At 53.2% G+C, this 24,693-nt stretch overlaps 1 protein-coding gene across 1 annotated transcript in view; it reads left to right on the top strand.

Moving 5' to 3' along the window:
* TSHZ3 (teashirt zinc finger homeobox 3) overlaps positions 1–24,120 on the top strand; it is a 33,288-nt gene extending 9,168 nt beyond the window's left edge. The window contains exon 2 of the mRNA XM_040634368.1: positions 19,298–24,120. Coding sequence (XP_040490302.1) covers positions 19,298–22,503 — 3,206 coding nt within the window. The 3' untranslated portion in view covers positions 22,504–24,120. The remainder of the gene's footprint in view (positions 1–19,297) is intronic.
* Positions 24,121–24,693: the final 573 nt, after the last annotated feature.

Below are 24,693 nucleotides of genomic sequence, written 5' to 3'. Positions count from 1 at the left end.
CCCCCCCCCCAACACCACTACCAGCGGCTGCCACTATGGTGGTCCATCAGGTAAAGCCCAGGGCTGTCTTGGGTATGGTTTCCTGGGAGCATTCAGATAGGCTTTTCCAAGCACCCCGGGGTCCTGAGCCAGCCGGCTGTCCCCTCCGGGAGAGCCCCCACAGCGGACCCTGTGGTGTCCCCCACTCTGCTGTCTCTGCTCCGTGACTGTACCTTCCCTCGGGACGAGGCTCGCTCAGCCGCACCTCTCCAGACCCCGTGCCATTCGTGTGGTTACTTCCCTGCCACCCTAATTGTGGACAAGATGGCATGACCAGGACGAGGCGTTGGGATGGCACCAGTCCCAGCTTTACCTTGGTTCTAATTCCAACAATTGCCTTTGTACACCTGCCTCTTGTTAAATAAGGTGACATTGGGTGTGTGAAGCTGGTCACCCCAGCCTGGGGGAAAGCCGGTGCTGCTTTTCACTTGCCGTAGAGGCTTTCAGGGACGAAAGAGGGCCCTGCCATCTGCCCCTGGTGGGAAAAGGGATTGGGATCCCTCGCATCTGACTTCCACCGCCCCTGCCTCTTTTCCAGCTGGGTGAGTTGAAATTCCCCGCCATGCGTTCCCCCCCCAGCCTTCTCACCACCGCTATTGTAGCCGAGGGGGGTAAAAAAAGAAAGATTTTTAAAGATTCGCTAATGGTAATGAAAAATATTCTGATATAGCATTAAGGATTTTGCTCCTGAAATGTGTTTAATGTAAATATGCTGTCAGAGACCCTTCAAGTAATTGACACAAGCAGATGATTAGCAGTGTTCTCAACGGTGTTTTTGCATAATCTTACATTTTGACAGAACTCCTCAGCAGCATTTTATTGTCAGTGCTCTGCAATCAGTAAGGACTTTCTTCCCCGGCAAAATTTACTTTGTCATTATAAATCTTGTAAGTGGTCATTTAACCGGTTCTGCGAGCGGGGAGGAGTACCGTTACCCGCACATTTGGGGATAGGTCTTTCTACCGAGAAACCCCTCTGAAAAGTCAACTTTTCGCAGACCTGGAGGAAGTCAGAGGAGCCACTCATCAGTCCTGACCTGAGCCCCGGGCGCAGCTGCAGACCTCCGGGGTGTCAGGCTCTGCAGGGCGGAGGGACCTGGGGCGGGGCCCGAGTGGAGGGGGTCAGCATGACAGAGACCTGGGCCCGTCCCCGCCGCAGCCCTGCGTCCCTGTCCCCCCAGAGGCCGGCCGTCCTCGGGCAAGTTCCTTGTCACCTGCTTTCCAAACTGAACTTCTTACCCCCCCACCCTCATGTTGAATTCAGTTCATCTTTGGTAATGGTTTTAAAAAAAAAATTGGTGTTCAATTATAATCATATCTAACTGCCCCAAATTAAACTGCCCTGATCCATAAGCATTCATAACTGCATACAGTTAAGTTACATTAATAGTCAATATAATAAACCTTCACCTTTATTGAAGCTGCTCTTATTTCTACAGCAAGTCTTTAATCTATCTCAATAGATTTCTGGTGTACGGCACATATAGATTTGGCCAGTGACAAGGGTTAGAGTAGTCTTGTAGAACATTTACTTGTAGCTCTGAAAAGCCCACATTCATCAGGGGATGAAGTCGATCAGATTGTACCAGAATCAATGGAAGGCTCGTGGGATCCCTCTTAGGCTTGTAATGCGCTCACCTTCTTTGGAGAGCATTCACACACACACACACACACACACACGCACGCACTCTCGCTCACACACACTCTCGTACACGCATGCGCACACACACACACGCACACACACTGCTCTGTCTTAAAGCCATTTATCTCTGAATGTCAAATTGCAATAATTAACCATTATTGATCTTAAATTCAATTAACTTCATTAACACAGGTCATGATGAGGGTGCTTGTAAGGGAAAGGCATTTGACAAGTGTCTTTGCTCCTGTGACATTCCATGTTCGTGGTGGTGGCTCCAGACTGCTCAGACCATCCCCTCGGAGAGGCAGCCGGGATAAAGGGCTGCCCTGAGCCTTGGCTCCGGGATTGGGTGACAGATCTGCAAAGTAGTTTCCCATTGTCGGGCTCGCCGGTGGGCTGCGTGGCAGGAGCAGCGTTTGGGCCCCCCCTCACGGAAGGTTGACGTGGAAGCTTTCCGTCCACATGTGCAGCAGGGCGTCTGCCCCCTCCTCTTTCCAGAGCTCACACAGAGAGCACATTTGCCCCATACTCCGTAGGCTTGTCGCAGGTGACATTCAGGGGCTTCCAAGTTGTGCTGGTCCCAGGAAACAGCCCTCCTGTTTGTATTTTCTGATGCAAAAACTGCTTTCCCTCTTGACCAAGGAGACCTGGGCCCCCTAGCTGGGACCACAGAGGGCTCTGGGTACCCCCACCATGTGCCATGTGCTCCTTTAGCTACTTTGCGTATTTGGTGACATTTAAGGTAGGCGATGTCACCCTGTTTGGCCAAGGATGTGCGCTACACTTTCCAAGATTGAGGGCACCTTCGCCCCGTGTCTTCACGCGTAAGCAGCATGCGTCAGTGTGCATTCAGGGGAGACGCAGGGGGAGAAAGAAGGGAAGAGCCTGGGTTCTGGCTGCCAGCCCTAGTTCTGTGTTCTGCGAGTTGGGAGGGCTGGCTTCGTCCCCTAACTTCTGTCTCCCAGCCTCAGTCTCCCCATCCATTCAGTGGGCCTGGGACGTGGGCTTACCCTTCCCCTGGCGTGTTCTATGGCTCGGGAAGGTCGTGCTCAGGTAGTTTTCTCCATGGGTGGTGCCGGCCTGTGAGGCACAGCTGTAGGGGGGAAGGGACGGTCCTGTGTGTTGGCCATTGCTTCTGGCTTTTTAGTTCTTTATGGAAATGCTGCTTGGCTCTGAAGTGTCTCAAGGAAACAAAACAAACCAAACAGAAAGGGTGAGCATGAAGTCCGCCTTCTTTTCATTTGAAAGCAATTTAAAGAGCTTTGTCAGGCCCCCAGAGTGTGCCAGGCCTTGGCAGCGGGTGGGGGGGGGCTGTTAGGATAGTTTATCTCTGCCTGCCCAAGCCCAGCATCCCCTCCCCGCCCCCCGTGGGGGCAGCAGAATCCCTGAAGGGTTTGGGGCACACAGAGGTGGGGGGGTGGGCCTGGAGTGGAGGGGACAGCCAGGCAGGGAGATGGGCATCAGCTTGGTTTCCGGGGGTGAAATGTTCCTGGTCACTGGAGCAAAGGCCCAAAGGGAACTTCCCAGGGAAGCCAGGGCGTGCTGAGATCACAAAGGTCCCTGAGTGCCACCGGAGGAAGGGCAGTGACCCAGCCACAGGGAGCTCCACTTGGCTCCCAGGACCCCGTGCCAGGAATGGTGCCCCCTGAGCCTATCTTGGGAAATGCCTCTGACCTGATTGCGGGTCTCTCTGCAGAGGGGTGGCATGCTCATGACGGGGTTTTAGGAGCAGGATTCCTTGGGTCATCAGAACACATTAGGGAATGGCCAGGGAAGCCAAGGGACAGGTGCTCTGATTTGTTCTGAGGGCCCTTCCTAATCCCCCCCCACAAAGCCTGGGGTTTCCCGAACACCTGTTTTAGACTCAAAACCCCAGGCCCTAGAACCTTCTGTTGTCCCAGGAAGGAGTAATAGGCCACACTGTGTGCCCTCCCAGCACCAGGCAGCTGTCTCGTTCAGCTCTGACAGCAGGAGAGGGGACGCCCAGAGAGGTTACCCTGCAGACCTCTGTCCCCACCATGGCCACCTCAGGGGCTCAGGAGAATCGGTGAGGTGAACTCAGGTCACGGTCGGAGAGGAGTGAGGGGAAGGGGCCGAACTGGAAGGGAAAGGGCAGGCCTGAGACCCACAGGTTCCACAAGTGAGGACAGGGCCCCACGTGTGGTTGCAGGCGCCATGGCCCATGGGTGCTTTGGGTATCCCTCAGGCGAGATGCCCGGTAGCCCAGCAGCCTTCGCGGCAGGTGGAAAAGTGGTTCTCCCTTCCTCCTTCCACCAAGGTCAGCAGTGCCAGCACACAGTTTATCCCTGTCTGTGTTTCTGCAGTCCACTGTCACTGGGGGACATCTTTACCCAGAATGCGGATGGGCAGAGGGAAGCAAAGGCGGGGCATCTGGAAATGCCGATGGGCTTGTGGACGTCCCATGGAGCTGGCCCCTGACCCCTGCAGCTTTTCATCCCCGCCCCCCCAGGAACCGGCTGTCCTATGCCTGCCTTCCCCAGTCAGTGCTCTGAGAGGGGGCTTTGCCCTGCGCAGAGCGTGACACATAAGAGGTGCTTTTAGATACTAAAAGTAAGTGGCCTTCTATATGTGTTAAAATTTCGCAATACATTCATGAGTGTGTGCTTGTGAAAATTCCAAACCATGCAGAAGAGACCTCCTTTCTCCCCCTCCTCCTACCATCTCCCTCCCCAGCAACGGTGTCCCCTCCTGCACCCGGAGAACACTGTTGCCATTCAGGAGAGGATCCTTTCTCTCCGTGCCCACCACACAACCTGTCACACTCCCAGCTCACACAGAAAACAGTTCCCCATTTGCCAGTGCGTCTTAGAGATCTTCCCACATCAGAATTTATAGAATTAACCTCATTCTTTTTAAAGTAATCTTTTAATTCAATGTAACATGCAAAAAGGCAGCAGACAAATGTAAGTTACAGGTTGATGAGTTTTCCCTAAGTGGACACATCCATGTCACCAGGGCCCAGGTCTGAAGCAGGACATTTCCATGACCCCAGGAGTCCCTGGTGCCCGCATCCAGTCACTCCCTCCCAGTGGGACACCACAGATCAGTTTTGCCTGAGTTTGAAATTTATATAACGGGATCCAGGGAGTATAGAATCTTTTGTGTATGGCGTCTTTCCATGCTTGTTCTGCTTGTAAGATCCTTCCGGTTGTTTTGGATAATCGTTGGTTCCTCTTCGCCGCTGTATGCCATTCTGTCGTGATACAGTCGTCCATTTGCTGTTGATGGACATTTAGGTTGCTTTGAGTTTCTTTGCTATTTTGAATGATGCGCCAAAGGCTGTTGTGGTCCAGGTCTCCGGATGGGCTCTGCATGCATTTCTGCTGGGGAGGCATCTTTGCGGGGAATCGTGGTGTCACGGAGCAGGTGCACCTGTAGCCCAAGTCGGGACTGCAGGTTTTCAGAGTGGTCGTACCGGTTTCTACTGGTGTGCCTGCGAATGAGCGTCCCCGCTGCTCCGCACCTTTGCTGGCATTTCTCTATTCTTATGAACTGCTGCATATTGTTTCAAGGTATAGATGTCCCCCTTTTTTTGTATTATATGGAATATGGCTGAGAACATTTTTCAACATAAAGGGTTTTTATTGGGGGGGCACATATGTGAGTATTTCTGAAGTATAGATTCCTAGCTGGGTCAAAGAATATACATATTTTCAAATCTGGTGTATGCCGCTGAATTAGCCTCCATAAATTGATTATGTGATGCACTAGCCAGTTGGTGAGAGGGTTGTTTTACGTTTCTTTTTTTTATTTTTCTCTTCTCTCTCTGTTGGTCTCTCTCTTTGAAGGTTGGTGAGCTGTCGAGTGTTCTTGAATCTAGTGCAAGAAACACCTAAGTCAGACTACACAAACATCAGCATAAATTTGTGAGACAGGATATTTGAAGGGAAACATGTAATGTGATGCCGACAAGCCAATAGGCACTATTTATATATTGGTTTAGGGAACCCTATTTTAACCTATCTTAATAAATACAAGTGAAGTTGAAATCAATGGGTATTTATATATGTCAGTCAATAAAATATAAATATAGGGGCGCCTGGGTGGCACAGCGGTTAAGCGTCTGCCTTCGGCACAGGGCGTGATCCTGGCGTTCTGGGATCGAGCCCCACATCAGGCTCCTCCGCTGGGAGCCTGCTTCTTCCTCTCCCACTCCCCCTGCTTGTGTTCCCTCTCTCGCTGGATGTCTCTCTCTCTGTCGAATAAATAAATAAAATCTTTAAAAAATAAATTAAAAAAATAAAAAATAAATATAAATCATTTGAAACTTTATTTCTTCAAACTGTCTAGGATGATCACGTCCCCTATCCTGGATGTGACCTGTCCATATAAATGGTGATCACGTGTGTGTTAGTAAAACTTGGTGTGTGCTCAGTGTGTGCTAGGTGGGTGTTGTCTGAGTGCTGGCTGAGTGCTAGGTGTATGCATGGTGAGTACTGGCTGAGTGCTGGGTGAATGCTAGCTAAGTACTGGGTGCTAGGTGAGTGCTGGCTGAGTGCTGAGTGAGTGCTGGCTGAGTGCTGGGTGCTAGGTGAGTGCTAAGTGCTGCCTGAGTGCTGGGTGAATGCTGGCTGAGTGCTAGGTATATGCAGAGTGAGTTCTGTCCCAGTGCTGAGTGCTGTCTGAGTGCTGTCTGAATGTTGGGTGAGAACTGCCTGAGTGCTGGGTGTGTGTTTTCTGAGTTCTGACTGAATGCTATCTGAGTGCTGAGCAAGTACTATCTGAGCACTGTGTGAATCTGTCTGAGTGCTAGGCTAATAGTGTTAAGTGCTGGCTGAGTGCTGGGTAAACACTGGCTGAGTACTACCTTAATGTGGGGTGAGTGCTGGGTAAGTGCCGGCTGAGTGCTATCTGAATGCTGTGTGAGTGTTGTCTGAGTGCTGTGTGAGTGCTGGCTGAGTGCTGGCTGGGTGCTGTCTGAATGCTAGGTGAGTGCTGGCTGAATGCTGGCTGAATGTTGCTGTCTGAATGGTAGGTGAGTGCTGGCTGAGTGCCGACTGAATGCTAGGTGAGTGCTGGCTGAATGCTGGCTGAATGCTAGGTGAGTGCCGGCTGAGTGCTAGTTGAGTGCTGGCTGAGTGCTAGGTGAGTGCTTGCCTGAGTGCATGCAAGATGAGTGCTGCCTGAGTGCTGGCTGAGTGCTGGCTGAATGCTAGGTGAGTGCTGGCTGAATACTGGCTGAGTGCCAGCTGAATGCTAGGTGAGTGGGTGAATGCTGGCTGAGTGCTGGCTGAATGCTAGGTGAGTGCTGGCTGAATACTGGCTGAGTGCCGGCTGAATGCTAGGTGAGTGGGTGAGTGCTGGCTGAGTGCTGGCTGAATGCTAAATGAGTGCTGGCTGAATACTGGCTGAATGCTAGGTGAGTGCTGGCTGAATACTGGCTGAATGCTAGGTGAGTGCTGGCTGAATACTGGCTGAGTGCTGGCTGAGTGCTAGGTGAGTAATGGGTTGTTCACTGGCAGTGCTACAGGCCTCCCTCAGGAAGGCCTCCTGACCCAGGTGGCTACCATGCTGGTACCCGTGCAGGGAGGGAAGGGCCGAGCTTCTCTCTGGTCCCTGGGAGCATCCACCTCCCGGTTTTCTCTGCCATCATACGATAAGCACCTGTGTCAGGAACTCCTGAGAAATACTGTGGCCTTGACTCTGCGTAGTGGGTCTGTTCTGTGACGTGGGAATGAGGGGACATGAAGAGATGTGGGAGAGGTCAGAAGGCTCTTGGAGCTGCTCTGCCCTGCATTCGAGAGTGGGAAGGGAGCTGGTGGGAACTTCTGCCACTTGGTCTGTGGCAGTTCTTAGGCTAAGCAGCTCCCACCTAAGGCTGTGAATTGGACCGGGAGTCTGTAAGAGTGTAGACCCCCCCAGGCTGTGTGAAGGGTGCATAGATAAGGAACACTGGGTCCTCGCCTCTGTAATGCGCACGGAGAGCCGTTTGTGTCCCTGGTTAGCCATTGTAAAAGCTACGTGGGGTAAACGCCAGAAGAGACTTTGGTACAAGTGATTAGCTAAGAATCATTCCTTATATTTCTCTAGAAGTTAGAGTTTAGAGAGGACTTTTCCACTCATGGAGTCATCACTGAGGTTAAAGAGGTCGCTTTCAGAGGGACAGGTGAAAAGGGGCTTCCTGGGGGAGGTGGAATGAGCAGGGTCTTGGAGGTCTGGGAGGAGGATATGAAAAGATGGAGCATGTTACACACAGTGAAAGAAACTCATAGACCAAGGAAGGGCAAGGGAATGTCATCAGGGAAGGGTGGCTTGTGTGTCTGAGGACAGGTGGGCAGTGGAAGATGAACTTGGAAGGTAAGATGGAGCTTGGTTATGCTGAGATTTGAATATGAAAGAAGTTTATGAGGGTGTATGATCCTCTAGTGCCCTGTGATCCATGTAACCAAGGTCGTCTTGACCCCATAAAAGTAAAACCTATGATTCTGACTTATTCGACACCTTCTTATTCCTAAACTAAAGCATCTAGAATATGTATTTATATCATATACATGTTGGATGAAAGGATGAGTTTTTGGATAGATGGATGAGTGGATGGATGGATGGATGGATGGATGGATGGATGATGGGTGGATCGATGGATAGATGGATAGATGGATGATGGATGGATGGGTGGATGGATGGATGGATGGGAGGATGGATGGATGGATAATGGATAGATAGATGGATAGATAGATGGATAGATGGATGATGGATGGATGGGTGGATGGGTAGATGGATGGATGTATGGATGGGAGGATGGATGATGGATGGATAGATGGATGGATAGATGGATAGATGGATGGATAGATGGATGGATGGATGGATGGATGGATGGATGGTTGGGTGGATGGATGGATGGATGGATGGATGGATAGATCAGTTGCATGAATCAATTGTCTCCTCTTCCGTGTAAGTCTTCATTCCTCTTTCATGGAAGCCATCCATTTACCTTTTCCCTGGATATATAGTTCTTTTGGTGCCATGAAGAACAGCCAGTAAAGCCCAGCAAGAATTTGAGTTGTACATGTATAGTCCACTTTGAAGAGGCCCATTGTAAGGATTACCCAAAATTTCCTTAACCTATTGCCCTATTCTCAACGGTGGTTCCCCCAGGTTTTGAGATCGTCGAGTGAGCATATAGGCAAGAGTTCTCCTGGGGTTGGTAGCTGCCTCCTTGGGAACCACAAGCTATCCTGTGAGGATCTCTCTGTCCGACCTCCAGGAAACCCCATGCTCCAGAGCCGAAGGTGTGTGAGGCATGATTCTTCTTAGCCATTAGCAAAATTGACCGTTGCTCATGTGTGCCATGTGAAACATCTGCGCATGTCCCTTGCCCCTAATAATTCACCCAAGCCCTATTTGCTGCTGTCTGAAATCCACCAAGGTGCGAGGAGTTTTCTTTGGATGAAGTGTGCTTGAAGCCAAGCACAGAGGGGACTCCGAGGGTCCCCCCCCCCCCGAGTATTTATTTACGTTTTATTGTCTGAGGCAATTGCTTTGAACCTGACTGTGTCTTTGATCCGTGTGCTTCCCTTGCAGCAGGGTGGGTGCCCAGACTGTGGCGGAGCATATCCCCCAGAAGCAATGGGGGGAGTGTGATCTTAGAACCGAGGGAACTCGCTTCCCTTGCTGATCCAGGGGAGCCTCCAAACTCCCTGGCCTCCTCATTATCTGACCCACCTCTCCCGCAGGGGAAGGTCTCGGGAAGGGGAGGGAGGTTGTTCCGAAAGGCTGCTGAGATGGCCGAATGAGGCTATCATTGCCACAAGAATCCATAGAGAGAAGCCTTCGAAGTGTCTTTCTTACCCTGGGGCGGGAGCTGCACGTGTGGCTTCGGCAAGGTCCTCTGCCACCTCTATAAGGACAGGCCTTGGTCTGGGTGCCCAGGCTTTGGAAGATGCTGGGGTTTCCAGCAGCTGGGAGGCGGCCCCGGGACCTGGCTGTCGCTGGCCTCCTGAAGAATCAGCAGCAGCCTGTGATGGCCGAAAAAACTGCTTCCGGCCACTGTGGCTCTGCTGAAGGGTGACGTTGCCTTACTCATGCCGACTTTATGCACCAATCAGCTAATGCCATGCTTTTCTTGGCATGAAAGCATCGCGGCTTTATTAGCACAGAGATACCCAACTGAACACGCGTTCATCTTGCCCATTACATCAAATTAACTTGTACAAAATTAATATTCCTGACCTTGCTAGTGGGGAGAACAATCAATCTGGGGAGGTTGTCATCCCAGCGTGGCCAGCCTTCTGGAGAACTCCTGACCACGATCGCTTCAGCCACCATGTCCTTCCCCAGAGCCTAGCCATGCTTTCCTAGCTCCTCTGGCCCAGCTTTGGCCCTTTGGGGGATTATCCTGTTCCTGGGAAGCCCAGGCACCCAGCGGGGATGCCTGGGAGGCCCCTGGTCTCCCCTGTGCCATCCGTGAATGCCATGTCTCCTTGTCCCCGGAGCCTGTGACCTCCATCAGTGCAGATGGTTTGGGTGACGCCTTGTGACTGTAGGTGCCCAGGTGGATGGCTGGAGAAACCGCATGTTCTCTGATGGAGATGGGACCTCCTGGGTGCCAAGCCATGCATCCTTCCTCCCTGGACTCAATCTTCTCTCTCTGTTGTCTAGTCAGTACCAGAGGCCCACGGCTCAGTGTGAATACCCGCATTTGGCTAAGCTCTCCCGGACTCCCATCACTCACTTCTTCCTGTCATCTCCTCCTCTCTGGGCACAAAAGACAAGGAGGGTGAAAGTATTCTGTCATTGCCAGCCCAGGCCTGGACACCCTGCCAGTCCCTGCCCCTCACCCTCCAGGCTCCCGGCAGCCCATTTTATGGGGTCTCAGAACATCTGTGGGTAACTTGGGGCTCCACATCCAGTCGCACCAGACAGGGCAGTTGCTGCAGAACCGGCTGCACCCACAGAAGAGAGATCCGTGTAAAAATAACCCTGAGGGCACAGTGTCCGGGCACCTTGTGGGATTCCTTTGTGGAGCAGAAATTCCTGTGTAAAATGGGTCAGTCTGCCTGGATTTTCTAGGTGTGTTTCGAACAGAGGGAGATTTAGGTGAGGTTTTCTGGGGATGTTGAGCTCTTTCCCCATAAAGAAGAAGGCAGCTCAGGGCAGAGGCTGACGTGATGTGGGGCTGGGCAGAGCCGGGACCAGGTGGCTGGAGGCTGCCCGGCCTGTGGCTGGCACCCGAGGGGCCTGGGTGCTGGAGGTGGCCCTTCTGTGGGCGCCGAGGGAAGGGTGTCTGGTCTAACCATCGCCCCCATGGCTCCGGGAGCCTGGGAATCTCGAGTCAGGTGGCAGTGGGCGGAGCTGTGGGGTGAGCCAGGCTTGGGGCCGCCCCTGCCTGCTTCCTTCCCAGAAGTCCTGAGGATGACCCAAGCCTGGGGGCAGCACGTGTGCTCAGAGATTTTAATTTTGGGCATGCTCATCTGATGTCTCTTCCTTCCTCCCCCTCCTTCCCTTACTCTTTATTTCTCTCTGTTCTTCTTCTCCTTCCTCTCTGGCTCTCTTCCTTCTCCGCAGCACACAAGGTGGCCAGAGGGAGAGGGAGCAGAGCCTGTTCTGCGTGGAGGGCTCTTACCCAGCAGGGCTCTGCTGGCCCCCCTTAAGCCCCCTGTCCTGAAAGGCAGTCTGCAAGTCTGGGGGTCTGCAGACCATCTGCTAGGAAACCTGCGTTTGCAAGAGCAGGACTCAGCCCAGAGGTCGGACCCAAACCCCACCCCTCAGTGTAGGCCCCTGGGTCATTCCTGCAGGTTCCTGGGGCCCTCCTTCTATCTGCAGAGTCCCTTTAACTTTTGGAAAAGCCCTGATGCCCTCACTCCTTATGGAGACCTTGCTTCTTCACAAACACCTGGGAGGTGCGGGTGGTGGACCTGCTCCCCATCTTCTCCCCAACCATGCCTGGGCAAGAACTTGGAGCTCAAGGACCTGAAGCCAGTTTCATGGTCACAGGAACAGCACGTGACAGAGCAGGAGCCAAGGCCCAGGGTCTCACTGTCTGTGACATCACTCACTGGGGCAGGAAATCACGCAGGGCAGGACCGCCAACAAAATCAGCAGGCCCTCTCCCAAGTGACTGCTCTCCTGCGGCGGGGCTTCCCAGTTGTCCCCTGTCATGACCAGGAGTCTGCTTTGTCGTGGGCCCAGGCATGGGGGAAGGGAGCTTCCGAGGTGGCCAAGACACCCTGGGGTGACCCTGTGTGTTTCTGGGTCTAAGTCATATCCTGAAACAGGGAGAGGACTCTGGGCCTCACTAGGGGGCTGCGGGTTTGGGTTCTTGAAACTGAACTTGAATTCGATGTATGGAACAGGGAGAGTAGCCTTGGCTGTGAGGGCAGGTGCACGGCAGCCCTGAGAAGGGGTCAGGAGGGCCGGGTTCCAGAGCCCTCAGCCTTTGTCACACGCTGTCCAGTTCAGGCCTGCCGCCCGGGCCTGTCTCCTGGGCAGTTCCGAGTCTCAGAGGTGGTCCTGCGTGGGAGGGCCTGAGAGGGAGCCCTGCGGCTTGCGGAGGCCCTGGCCTCCGGGGCCTCATCCTCCCGGGACTTCCAGGCCAGGCAGCCCCCTAGCTCTGGGGCACATCAGCGCTGGGGCAGAAGCAGGCCTTCCACGTGTTCTGCTCACCAGGGTCAGCTGAGCAGTCAACTTTTTGGTCACCTCCTCAGCTGGTGAAATTATTCTTAAAACAACAACAAACCACCCGCGTCTTTTGAAAATCTGAGTGCTCGGGGGAGGCTGAGACTGGCCTGAGCCTCCAGCCTTAGAACTGACCCAGGGCAGCTCCCCCGGGCCCCCTGTCCTCCCCAGCCCTGCACCCAGCTGGGGCTCAGGCCCTCTCTGAACTCACCAGCCTCCATCCTCGCCCCTGGAATATGTCTTCTGCCTGTCTCTCCTCAGATGTCTGTCACTGGTTTTCTTCCCTTCCCTGCTGGCCTCCCACTCCCTCGGTGGCCTCTGTCCCTTCCTCTCTCTGTGGCTCTGTCTCTGGCTGGCTGTCTCTCTGTGTCTCTGTCTACCTCTTTGTCTCTCCCTATATCTCTCTGTTTCTCTGTCTGTCTGTCTGTCTCTGTCTCCCCCAAATCCCAGTCCTAATGGATTCTTCTCTCCTTCCCCCCTCTTTCTCCTGGTATTCTCCTGTCTCTGCTCCCCCCCCCTTCTCCTCACCCTTCTCAACACAGGACTCCGGACTTGCGGATGGGGTCTGTCCTCCCCCTGCGTCCGCTCCCCTCTCTCCATGCCAGGCCCAGGCCACTTCATGGATGAATGACAGGATCCCATGGGCTACAGGAGGCAGTCCTCTGGGCCGCCCTTACTGGGGAGGGGAATTTGAGGAAGCTTTCAGAAGCAAAACCCCTTCCCCAGGAGTCTCCAGAATTTGAAAACAGAGGGCTTACTCTGAACCTTCCTTGTAGTGCAGAAAATGTGCAAATCGGCACGGCCCTGTGCGTCCTCTGGGAGCAGGTTGCTGCTGTGCCTTCTCCCTCCTGCCCACCTGCCTGCCACTGCCCCATGGCCGGAGAGCACAGAGCCACAGGGACACTTCAACTTCCTTCATTTCCTCCTTTTGGGAGAGAGTCACAACAGTGTGATGAAGGTAATTCCCACTTGCCCAGAAATGAATTCCATTATGCCCCAGCTTACTGTTTTGTATTTCTATCAAATGTATTAATTTCTTTTTACCTAGTAGTTGAGTTTAGTTAATGACGAGAATAAATATTAATGAGGGAGCTGCTGTCTCCCAACCTGATTACGTGGTCGTCTGGCTTTTCACTCCTTGGACATGTTCTTCATCCCCTTGGACATGTCCGTTGTCCCCGCGGCCACGTCTCAGGAGGCAGGAGCCCTCGAGACCCTCGTGGAAGGGCAGGCATGGAATCCCTGGTGATGGGAAGCTGGGGATGGCTGTGACGTGGCAGCCTGCTCCATGTCCCGGGAGCAAGGCCCTCACTCCACACTCCTTCTTTGTGGTTCCCCCAGGAATGGAGTCAAATCTCCTTCACACGTGCACTGACTCCTGCAGGGTCTCAGACGAGGGGGTTTGGGAGTGTCCCATCTAACTTGTCAGAACACCAGCTTCCTCCAGCGCAGACGAGGAATGGTTGAATCCACCTGCTGGGGCCCTGGAGAGGGGGTCAAATGCAATGAATGGGAAAATGGTTCATAGACATGCGCGTATTAGGCTAGACCATTGATTTTCAGCCTTGACATTGCAGGGGTCCTGGGCTATGGGGGTTTGCAGGGAGCTTGTAATTCTGACGGCTTTGGTGTCACATGAACATGCGTTTCTACCCCGGAGTCCCCTTTGGTTCTGCGTGAATGAAGTTCCGCAGTTCATTCACCTGCCCCCGCATACGCCCTTGGCCTTGAGCTCGGGAGAGATGGATTGCCTGTTGCTGCTTTCAGCGCTTGCCCTCCGTTGCGGGGAGCAAGAGTGGGGACGCACAGAGCCAATCAGTGGCCGCAGATCTGGAAGAGCTCACCTCTTGGAGAGAAACTTTTTCCACTGAGCCACTTGGGGAAAAATGAAACACAAGGCCCCCGTCCGCCCCTTACTCACTCGCTGGCCTCCACTCCCGCGTGTGTCTTTGAGTCTTTGCAGCTGTTGACTTGGTTTGAATAAGAGTCCCCCACCCCCACTGCTGGGTCCTGCGGGAGAGTTTCAGTTTCATTTGTTCAAGAGCTAAGAGTCAGGCTAATGCATCCCTGGAGGGCCGCATTCAGGGGGTGGGCACCGCCTGCGTGGCTCCAGGGCAGGGAGACCACCTCCTCTCTTCCTCAGGGGTGGGGGCTGTCCTCCTGTCCTTCCGTCCCAGAGGCGCTTCCCCATGAAGTAGTCACACACAGGGGGAACTGGTCCCGGAAGGACTTGGGATCAGACCCCAGCACATCTGTTCCGCTCTGGGACTGGCCGGAGCCTGGATCCATGTAGATGTCTGGGCAGCTATTAGGAGATTCATTCATGGTGTCCGTTCATTCATTCATTCCTTCATTTCACGGGTATATGTTGAGTGGCTACTGCGTGCCAGACGTAAGGTTGTCATAAGCCGACGCTGGGGGGTAGGGGCTGCTGACCACATGAAGCTGACAGTCTGTTCGAACATCCTGGAACACCTGGCTATAAGCCAGTGATTCCAGTGGTGTGCCTTGTCATAAGAAGGGAGAGGACGCTAAGGGAACAAAAGGTGGGGTCAGAGAAGCCCCCAGACATTACCTCTCACCCGTGGCCTGGGGAAGGGCAGACTGGCTCCCCTTGCATCCGCCCTAGGGTTTCCAGCAGAGGACACAGCGGTGCACAGTGGACAGTGAGAGGCCTCTTGGCACACACTAGAAGCTGCTGGGCTGGGGAGGAAGCAGGGCCAAGACAGGGGAGGACTCTGGGGTTGCTTTGAGGAATTTGAGCTTCCTCCCAAGCCAGATGGGAAGTCACTGAGGGTGTGAGTTGCAGCGACTGGCTTCTGCATCAGTAAGGATGTAAGGATCAGATTGGGTGGCTTCTTCCTGGAGAATAGAGGGGAGGGGCTGGAGGGGGGGCGCTCACTGAGCAGAGGGCGGGTGGGGAACCGGAGGAAGGGCAGGTCCTGTTACAAAGGCTGGTAACAAGCCTCTTGCTGCTGGATGTAGTCTCCAACTACTCTCTTTCCAGAGGAGACGGTGACTACCTGTTGCTCACCTCCTATGGGCAAAGCTGGGACGATGTGGAATGGGGTCCTTGCCTTGGAGAATTCAGATAAGAACATAGCGGATGGTGTCCGCCATTGGCTCTCAGGGAGGAGAGGCCCCTAAAGGCCAGCGTGGTGGGGATGGGGACCAGCTTCTCACCCAACCTACCTGCCCCCCAGTTGACATCCCACAATCCCCTCTGACTGACTGGAGACACCCAGTCTCCCCTCCCCTCCTTGCCTGACTGGGACATTAACTGTCCCAGGGTCCAGGAGACCAGGGATTTTGCTCCTTCGTCCAGAGAAGAAAGGCCTGAGAAATACCTCAGCTTAGCACGTTCACGAGGAACCCATGCTTGGAGGAGCGAGCCTGTTTCTACCTCAGTTTACCCCTTACTCAGAAAAGTCATTAATCAAGGAAGGAGACAGGGGAGGAGCCAATGCCCCGTCTCACACGGAGGGGGAAACTGAGGCCTATAGAAAGGAGGTGCCATATACCGCTCGGCGTGCACCCCCGCTCCGGGCATGTGCGGGTCCTCAGTTCGACTTTGTGGAGTGAATGCCTCTTTCCTTCTCTTAACCCCATGGGCCAGTGCTCCTTCTCCTCCCCCTCCCTCACCACATTGAGTGGCAAGAGTGGCCGTGGTACTCTGGGAGGAGTGCCATGATTGTGAGACGGAGCCCCACAGTTCGTGCTCTGGCCTTTATTTTAACGTGGAGGGAAGGACCGATGGGCAGAAGGCCGAGGCTCAGCCTAGGGAGGTAGTCCTCCCCACCGAGTCTGGAAAGGACGCGGCAGTCTGAATAGATGGCGAGGTCCCTGGCACGGCCGTGTGCGAGAGGGCTCACCGGGAGCCTCAGAAACCGTGACAAGGCCAGCGGTGGTGTGTGGGGTGACGCCAGGTCTCCCCACGACCCAGCACCTCTTGGCACCGAAGCTTTTTAATTTTCCTCAGAGCAGGATTCTGTTCCCACCAGGGAGGTTGGCCTTACTTTTCTTTCAATATTAATTTCCTCTTCAGTCGTCAGACTGGTGGCGTTCTGATCGGGCTGGGTGATTTACAGAGCATATTGGAGGGCATCGGGGGGCATCGGGGGCCCCGCGGGGGTCAGGAGCCAGTCAGATCAGTGAGGTGCCTGTGGGGGTGCTCCAGACAGCCCTTGCATAACCAGCACTGTGCTGAGGCTTTCCCGGGGGGCCCCGTGCTCCTGGGTGGGAGGTAGCCGGGCAGAGCCACTAGATTTTTCTCTTAACTGGTGGTCCACGTGCCATAGTGGGCCCGTTTGTGTCTGCCATTGGCCTTGGCTTCTTCTGGCTGCCCGGTGTCCTCCCATCGCTGCTTCAGCTGGGCCATTTCTGGATCGTTGCCTCTTGCAGACTTAGTTCCGTGGGAGCCATAATAAGAGCAAAGTACCCAGAGTGCAGGTTCCGGTTGCAGGCTGTGGCTCAGAGGGCCACCTTCAGGGGAGAAGGGACTCTGGGGTGTATCTCTGTTTCCACGGGGCCAGGCTTTTCCTTGTGTCTCAGCTGGAGGGATGTAAGCCAAGTGGTTTCCTCCTCCCTTCCATGTTCAGAACGAAGGCCCTTGGATGGAAACATAATGCATCTGGGCCCCTGGGGCGTCTCTGCAGATGGTGGGCTGTGTCTGGTTAGATCCCCATCGCCCCACTCTAGCTCCTCTCCAAGAGGAATGCAGACCCGCCCTGGACGCTCGAACCGGCTCATGCTGTGTGTCCCTGGCTAGGGCGACTGGCTGCCCGGGTTTGCCCGGGTCCGAGAAAATTCTCGGGATGCAAGACTTTCATGCTAACACAGGGGCACTTGCAGGCAAGCTGTGACTCTACTGGCCCCCCCTCCCCAGATCTGCCAACCCGCGTGGAGTTTGAGAGCCACATTCCAGGATGTGCTGCTGGCTGAGGAAGGTTGTCGGGAGAGACGGAGATATTATTTCTTTTTTCTTATCCTATTCCTTTTCCAAGCAAGGCATTCACCTTCCCCGCCGTGACCCGCAGAGGAGCGTCCCCTGGTCAGCACACTGTTTTCCTATTCGTTTTGGCCCCGGGCTGGGGCGGGGGGAAGCTTGCTTGCCATTCTCACGCATCATCTCCAAGTTGCACGGCCTCAAACTTGAGGCCCACCCAGCTGCTCATACGTCAGCTGACCTGTGTGGAGGCCCTCTCCTTGGCCGGTCCGTAGAGCACATTCCGTGGCTCAAACCCCAGCCCTTCGCTTTGCTGTCCGCGTATCCCTGGGCCGGCGGCCCACACGCAGGTGTGTCCCTGGGGCACAAACTCCAGTTACATCAGTGTTGGGGTGTCACTCTTGCCTCGGCTTAGAATTCCTGGCGCTCAAAGGGGGATTTAGGAACAGGAGAGAATGACCCTTGACCAGCATGGAAGAGCAAGGGAAGGGAAATGTCTCTGTGTCTTCCAGGAATCTTATTTGAGTCCTTTCACTGTTTTTTTGTTTTTTGCTTTTTTGTTTTTTGTTTTTTGTTTCTTTCCTGGTGTCAAATTGGTAAGAGGCAAATCTTTAAAATTCTGGAAGTAAATTCCACCAATGAAGCTTCCTTTTCTTTTCTGAGAGTTGGGTTTTGTGTGGGTCCCCCAGAGTGTTAGCACTGCAGCATCCCGGCCGCCAAACGCACTCAGCCCCTGGCCTTCTGACGCAGACATACTGAGAAGCTGGCAGGAAGTGGTCCCTTTTCCCCTTTGTCTGCCTTAAAAAGGCCGGCCATGCCTGATGGTTCACAAGACCAGCCCAACTAGGCAAGGTCAAGGTCCGGGAAGGAGCAACCTGCGTCACTGGATGCAAAGAAATGAAAACACACAAAAAACCAAAAAAACAAAAACCCTGTATTCCATTAACACGACTGTTCTCCCGGCGTTGAGTCTCTGGTTGTGCCGGTTCTAGAAGCCCCCGGCTGCTCAGCCCTGCCTTCCACCTGCTCAGGAAGTGCACACTGGAGTTACATCCCCAGTCACATTGCTTCCAGAAAGACAAGATCCCTGTTGGATGCCCATGAAGCTTATGCTGCGTAAATATTGACAAAGTAGTCTAAAGAGCAAACACTTTGACATTTGTAAGGTCCACTGGAAGGTCTTGTATATATTTATACAGCAGGAATGAGCACCGCATACCAATTTTCCTGAACTTGTTCTGACATAATTCTGCATGGATGGTGTGTGTGCAGGTGGCTGAGAGAGCGGCTGAGTATACACGCAGAGGACGGGGCCAGGGCTGGGTCAGGGTCTCCTCTCCCATCTGGAACAAACCAGTGCCTGTCCCCTGGTAGGAAAACTTACTGCAAGCTTTTCATGAGACCTGCTTTTCCAGAAGAAAGAGAGAAAGAAAAAAAAAAATCCACTAAACCTTGTTTTTAATTTATGGCAATTGATGTACTTTCTTTTTACTTTGTAAAAATTTTATTGATGTTTTCGTACTTTATATTTATTAAAGATTGAGCCTCAAAAATGTAATGAGTAAAAAATGCTTGCTTAATTTAAATTGTGAATCTGTCTGTTAAGAAATGCATTAGGGGTAGGAGAAGCAGAAGACATATTAATTGACAGACAGGAACTGCTGTCTCTGAGGTTGATACAAGTAATTTATTACTTTAGAAATGAATGCCACCTCCAGAATGTGCTTCATTAATTTCAAATTTAGTTTTAATTTCAAGCTGTTGCCCCTTGAGAAGAATAAGGTGGCAAATTATGTTTGAAGAGCAGATTTTTTTTTTTTGCTCCAAAGAAACACCACATTTTAACTATTTAATTTTACAAATACACGTGCCCGTCTACTTTGCTGTGTGTTCCTGAGAGTCGAGAAAATATTCTAGGTAAGCCCAGCACTTACTAACGCTTTTCCTTTCTTTCTTTCTTCCTTTCTTCCCCTCCCTGTCCCCGTCTCCGTGCTTCCTGTCCTGCCCGCCCCGCCTTCCCACCTGCCGTCCCCGCAGCCTATGTGTCCGACGAGCTCAAGGCTGCCGCCCTGGTCGAAGAAGACATCGACCCCGAGGAGAGCACGGCAGATGGGGAGCCCTCGGCCAAGTACCTGTGCCCCGAGAAGGAGCTCAGCAAGGCCTGCCCCAGTTACCAGAACTCCCCGGCGGCTGAGTTCTCCAGCCACGAGATGGACAGCGAGTCGCACATCAGCGAGACCAGCGACCGCATGGCCGACTTCGAGAGCGGCTCCATCAAGAATGAGGAGGAGGCCAAGGAGGCGGCGGTGCCCCTGGAGGACACGACCGTGTCGGACAGCCTGGAGCAGATGAAGGCCGTGTACAACAACTTCCTGTCCAACTCCTACTGGTCCAACCTGCACCTCAACCTGCACCAGCCGTCGTCCGAGAAGAACAACGGGAGCAGCAGCAGCAGCACCAGCAGCAGCAGCAGCTGCGGCAGCGGGAGCTTCGACTGGCACCAGAGCGCTATGGCCAAGACCCTGCAGCAGGTGTCCCAGAGCCGCGTGCTGCCCGAGCCCAGCCTCTTCAGCACCGTGCAGCTGTACCGGCAGAGCAGCAAGCTCTACGGCTCCATCTTCACGGGCGCCAGCAAGTTCCGCTGCAAGGACTGCAGCGCCGCCTACGACACGCTGGTGGAGCTGACGGTGCACATGAACGAGACCGGCCACTACCGCGACGACAACCACGAGACGGACAACAACAACCCCAAGCGCTGGTCCAAGCCGCGCAAGCGCTCCCTGCTGGAGATGGAGGGGAAGGAGGACGCCCAGAAGGTGTTGAAGTGCATGTACTGCGGCCACTCGTTCGAGTCCCTGCAGGACTTGAGCGTCCACATGATCAAAACGAAACACTACCAGAAAGTGCCTCTGAAGGAACCCGTCACTCCCGTTGCAGCCAAAATCCTCCCCGCTGCGCGGAAGAAAGCTTCGCTGGAGCTGGAGCTGCCCAGCTCCCCGGATTCCACGGGCGGGACCCCCAAGGCTGCGATGGCGGACACCAACGACGTGCTTCAGAAGAACTCCAACCCCTACATCACGCCAAATAACCGCTACGGCCACCAGAACGGGGCCAGCTACGCCTGGCACTTTGAAGCCCGGAAGTCCCAGATCCTGAAGTGCATGGAGTGTGGCAGCTCCCACGACACGCTGCAGGAGCTCACCGCCCACATGATGGTCACCGGCCACTTCATCAAGGTCACCAACTCGGCCATGAAGAAGGGCAAGCCCATCATGGAGACGCCCGTCACGCCCACCATCACCACCCTGCTGGACGAGAAGGTGCAGTCCGTGCCCCTGGCTGCCACCACCTTCACGTCGCCCGCCAACACCCCCGCGAGCATCTCCCCGAAGCTGAGCGTGGAGGTCAAGAAGGAGGTCGACAAGGACAAGGTGGCCCCCGACGAGAAGCCCAAGGAAAAGGAGAAGCCCTGCGAGGAAGAGGAGAAGTACGACATCTCTTCCAAGTACCACTATTTGACTGAGAACGACCTAGAGGAGAGCCCCAAGGGGGGACTGGATATCCTCAAGTCCCTGGAAAACACAGTGACGTCTGCCATCAACAAGGCCCAGAACGGCACCCCCAGCTGGGGGGGCTACCCCAGCATCCACGCCGCCTACCAGCTCCCCAACATGATGAAGCTGTCCCTGGGCTCCTCGGGGAAGAGCACGCCCCTGAAGCCCATGTTTGGCAACAGCGAGATCGTGTCTCCCACGAAAAACCAGACCCTGGTCTCCCCGCCCAGCAGCCAGACCTCGCCCATGCCCAAGACCAACTTCCACGCCATGGAGGAGCTGGTGAAGAAAGTCACGGAGAAAGTCGCCAAGGTGGAGGAGAAGATGAAGGAGCCCGAGGGCAAGCTGTCCCCGCCGAAGCGAGCCACTCCGTCCCCATGCAGCAGCGACATCAGTGAGCCCATCAAGATGGAGGCGGCCAGCGACGGCGGCTTCAAGAGCCAGGAGGGCAGCCCCAGCCCCCAGCGGGACGGGTGCAAGGAGGGGAGCCCCCCGGCCGAGCCGGTGGAGAACGGCAAGGAGCTGGCCAAGCCCATGAGCAGCGGCCTGAGCGGCAGCACGGCCATCATCACCGACCACCCGCCCGAACAGCCTTTCGTGAACCCTCTGAGTGCCCTCCAGTCGGTCATGAACATTCACCTGGGCAAGGCCGCCAAGCCCTCCCTGCCTGCCCTGGACCCCATGAGCATGCTTTTCAAGATGAGCAATAGCTTGGCCGAGAAGGCGGCCGTGGCCACCCCGCCGCCCCTGCAGTCCAAGAAAGCGGACCACCTCGACCGCTATTTCTACCACGTCAACAACGACCAGCCCATAGACTTGACGAAAGGGAAGAGTGACAAGGGCTGCTCTTTGGGTTCAGTGCTTTTGTCACCCACGTCCACATCCCCGGCAACCTCCTCATCCACGGTGACAACCGCAAAGACATCTGCCGTCGTATCATTCATGTCCAACTCGCCGCTACGCGAGAATGCCTTGTCAGATATATCCGATATGCTGAAGAACTTGACAGAGAGCCACACGTCAAAGTCCTCCACTCCTTCCAGCATCTCCGAGAAGTCTGACATTGACGGGGCCACGCTGGAGGAGGCCGAGGAGGCGACGCCCGCGCAGAAGAGGAAGGGCCGCCAGTCAAACTGGAACCCCCAGCACCTGCTGATTCTCCAGGCCCAGTTTGCTGCCAGCCTCCGGCAGACGTCTGAGGGCAAGTACATCATGTCAGACCTGAGCCCCCAGGAGCGCATGCACATCTCGAGGTTCACCGGGCTCTCCATGACCACCATCAGCCACTGGCTGGCCAACGTGAAATACCAGCTGCGAAGGACAGGTGGAACAAAGTTCCTCAAAAACTTGGACACCGGCCACCCCGTGTTCTTTTGTAACGACTGTGCGTCACAAATCAGGACTCCTTCCACGTACGTCAGTCACCTCGAGTCACACCTGGGCTTCCGGCTACGGGACTTGTCCAAACTGTCCACCGAACAGATTAATACTCAAATAGCACAAACCAAGTCGCCCTCAGAAAAGTTGGTGACGTCCTCCCCCGAGGAGGACCTGGGGACCTCCTACCAGTGCAAACTCTGCAATCGGACCTTTGCGAGCAAGCATGCGGTTAAACTTCACCTTAGCAAAACACATGGGAAGTCCCCAGAAGACCACCTTCTGTACGTTTCCGAGTTAGAGAAGCAGTAGCGTTTGCTTTTGGGTAGAATGACTGTCATTTGCTTTGAGGGACACTGTTGCAGGCACCTTAAGGCCCCTCTGTCTTGTTCTTGGCACATGTTCTTCTTTTAACTGAGGAGAACCACTCTGGGCTGGACTGTTTTGTATGACTGTACAGTGTTTAATAGAGATGCATACTCGGCTGTTGTTACTGGTAAAATATGAAGGTTAAAACGCAGTGGTAAGTGTTTGGAACTTTGTGTATATGGGATTTAGTTGTGAGCGTCCCCCCGATGCTTCAAGCTGCATGCATTAACAGACAGTTTAATTAAGCATTTATAACGAAATCGGGCACACTTTTTCCACGCGGCTCGAGTGTGCCGGCATTTCTCACCCTTTCATCTTTAGCCCTCTGAGTCCTTTGAAGCACTTTTGCATTACTTTGGTTAAAAAATAAAAGAAAAGAATAATAATGTATGAAGCTCTGTTTTTTAAACTCCTTACCAGCTTAGTTAAAATTAATAATATGAACCTCCATTTATGCAGGTCTGCAGGGGTATAACACGCCTTGAAATTTAAAAGAATATTATTTTCACATTGAAACATAGATGTATATATATTGTATAGATTTCAGACTCTCTTATGAAAAATGTGATCGTGGTTTAAATGACCTTTTTTCCTGCATTTATAGCGACAGTGTTTTATGTACCTGCTATGCTCCGGGCATAAGCCGTGCCTATGTATAGTGTATATTTCTTTTTTCTGTTCTTTTTTTTTTTTTTAAGGTCTATGGGTTTTGGGTTTTTTTTTTTTTTTACATGCAAACATTGTAAATTATACAGAAGATACCACAGATAGCATTTATAAAGTATACAGAAACATTATGTGAAAGCAAAGTATGATTGTTTTGCTATACAGTACATCTATTGTGATAGAGGTTCATGTTTAAATTATACATATTTATTAACATCGTATTATCATTTGTTTTGAGCAGTCTGAATACACGAGGCCAGGAAACGACATCCATGGCAGGCATCATAACTATTTGCACATGATTTTTAAAGGCATTTATTAGAAGGCAAAGGACGCGCAAAATAAACTCAGTGCTCAAAGGGTTAAGTCTATTTGAGAAGAAAAAAAAAAAAGAGCAACAGCAACAAAAAGAAGTTGTACTGTATCTCCTAAGCATTGATAACGCCTTTAAAATGTTCGTACTGTAATACTTTGCTTAAAAGTCACGAGGCATTCTGTGATACAACCTCTTTCACTTATTTATAAGCCCTCTCGGTTGCTCTTCCATATTGTAGGATGCCTTTTTCTTTCGATGGGTAACTTTCTGTTTTGTTCTTCCTAATTATTCTCCCTAGATCCCACACTGCAGCTTTATCTTTAGGCTTATGAAAGGTAACCCGTGGTTACCGGCTCTCCAAGTGATTCTGTTCTTCTCCATTTTTGGCAGTTAATTTGCAGAAGTAACTGACAGCTGACACCATGCGAGAACCTATGTATAAAATATTGGCATGTACGCAGCACAGACATTGTAACGCACTCTGTGCCCTGTTTTGTTGTTGACAATGAACCACCATTATGTGACTCTTCATATAACCCTTTTTTCTACGGCAGCATTAAAATTGTCTTTTTGCTATAATTTTGTGTTGCGTTCACAATTCTGTCTGAAATGTGCTACGACTAACGAGCACATTAAAATTAAATTGTGTGCGATCTGTTTATGACTGAGTCGGTTGCTGTGTCTGCCAGGTGCTGGCAGTCAGAAGCTGCCCGTAAATCAGGGGAGTTTTAGTGAACTTTGGCGTTTGGAGAGCAGGGAGCCCTCTTCTCAGAGGCTGCGTGGACAGAATTTTCCCTGAGAAGAGAACGTTAAAGAAAGGAAGGCATTCGCGGGAGGTTGGCTTCTCTCTGCGGAGGCGATGGTGGAAACTATTCGAGAGAGGGGCTTCGGGTCACCCCTGGTGACCCGCGTGGGGGCCGGGGGTCTGGTCTCCCTTCTGGACGTGCGCGAGGCGTCAGGGCCCCGAGCCCTGCAGGAGGCAGGTGTGGGGAAGTCTCGGACTCGGTGCAGGGCGGTTCCTTCCTGTGGATTCGGGCTTTTCACGTAGCAGAAAACAGAGCCACGCTGGGAAGGTGGGCTCCGGGACCAGAGTTCTCTCTCTGCTGTGCCCAGATAACGAGGGGCAGGGTGGCGGTGGGGCGGGGGGGGGG

This window comes from Ursus maritimus, unplaced genomic scaffold (genome assembly GCF_017311325.1).
Source record: "Ursus maritimus isolate PB19 unplaced genomic scaffold, ASM1731132v1 scaffold_19, whole genome shotgun sequence".
Classification (NCBI taxonomy): Eukaryota; Metazoa; Chordata; class Mammalia; order Carnivora; family Ursidae; genus Ursus; species Ursus maritimus.
Note: the sequence above shows the minus strand (reverse complement) of the source record. Positions and strands in the feature narration are given on the sequence as shown.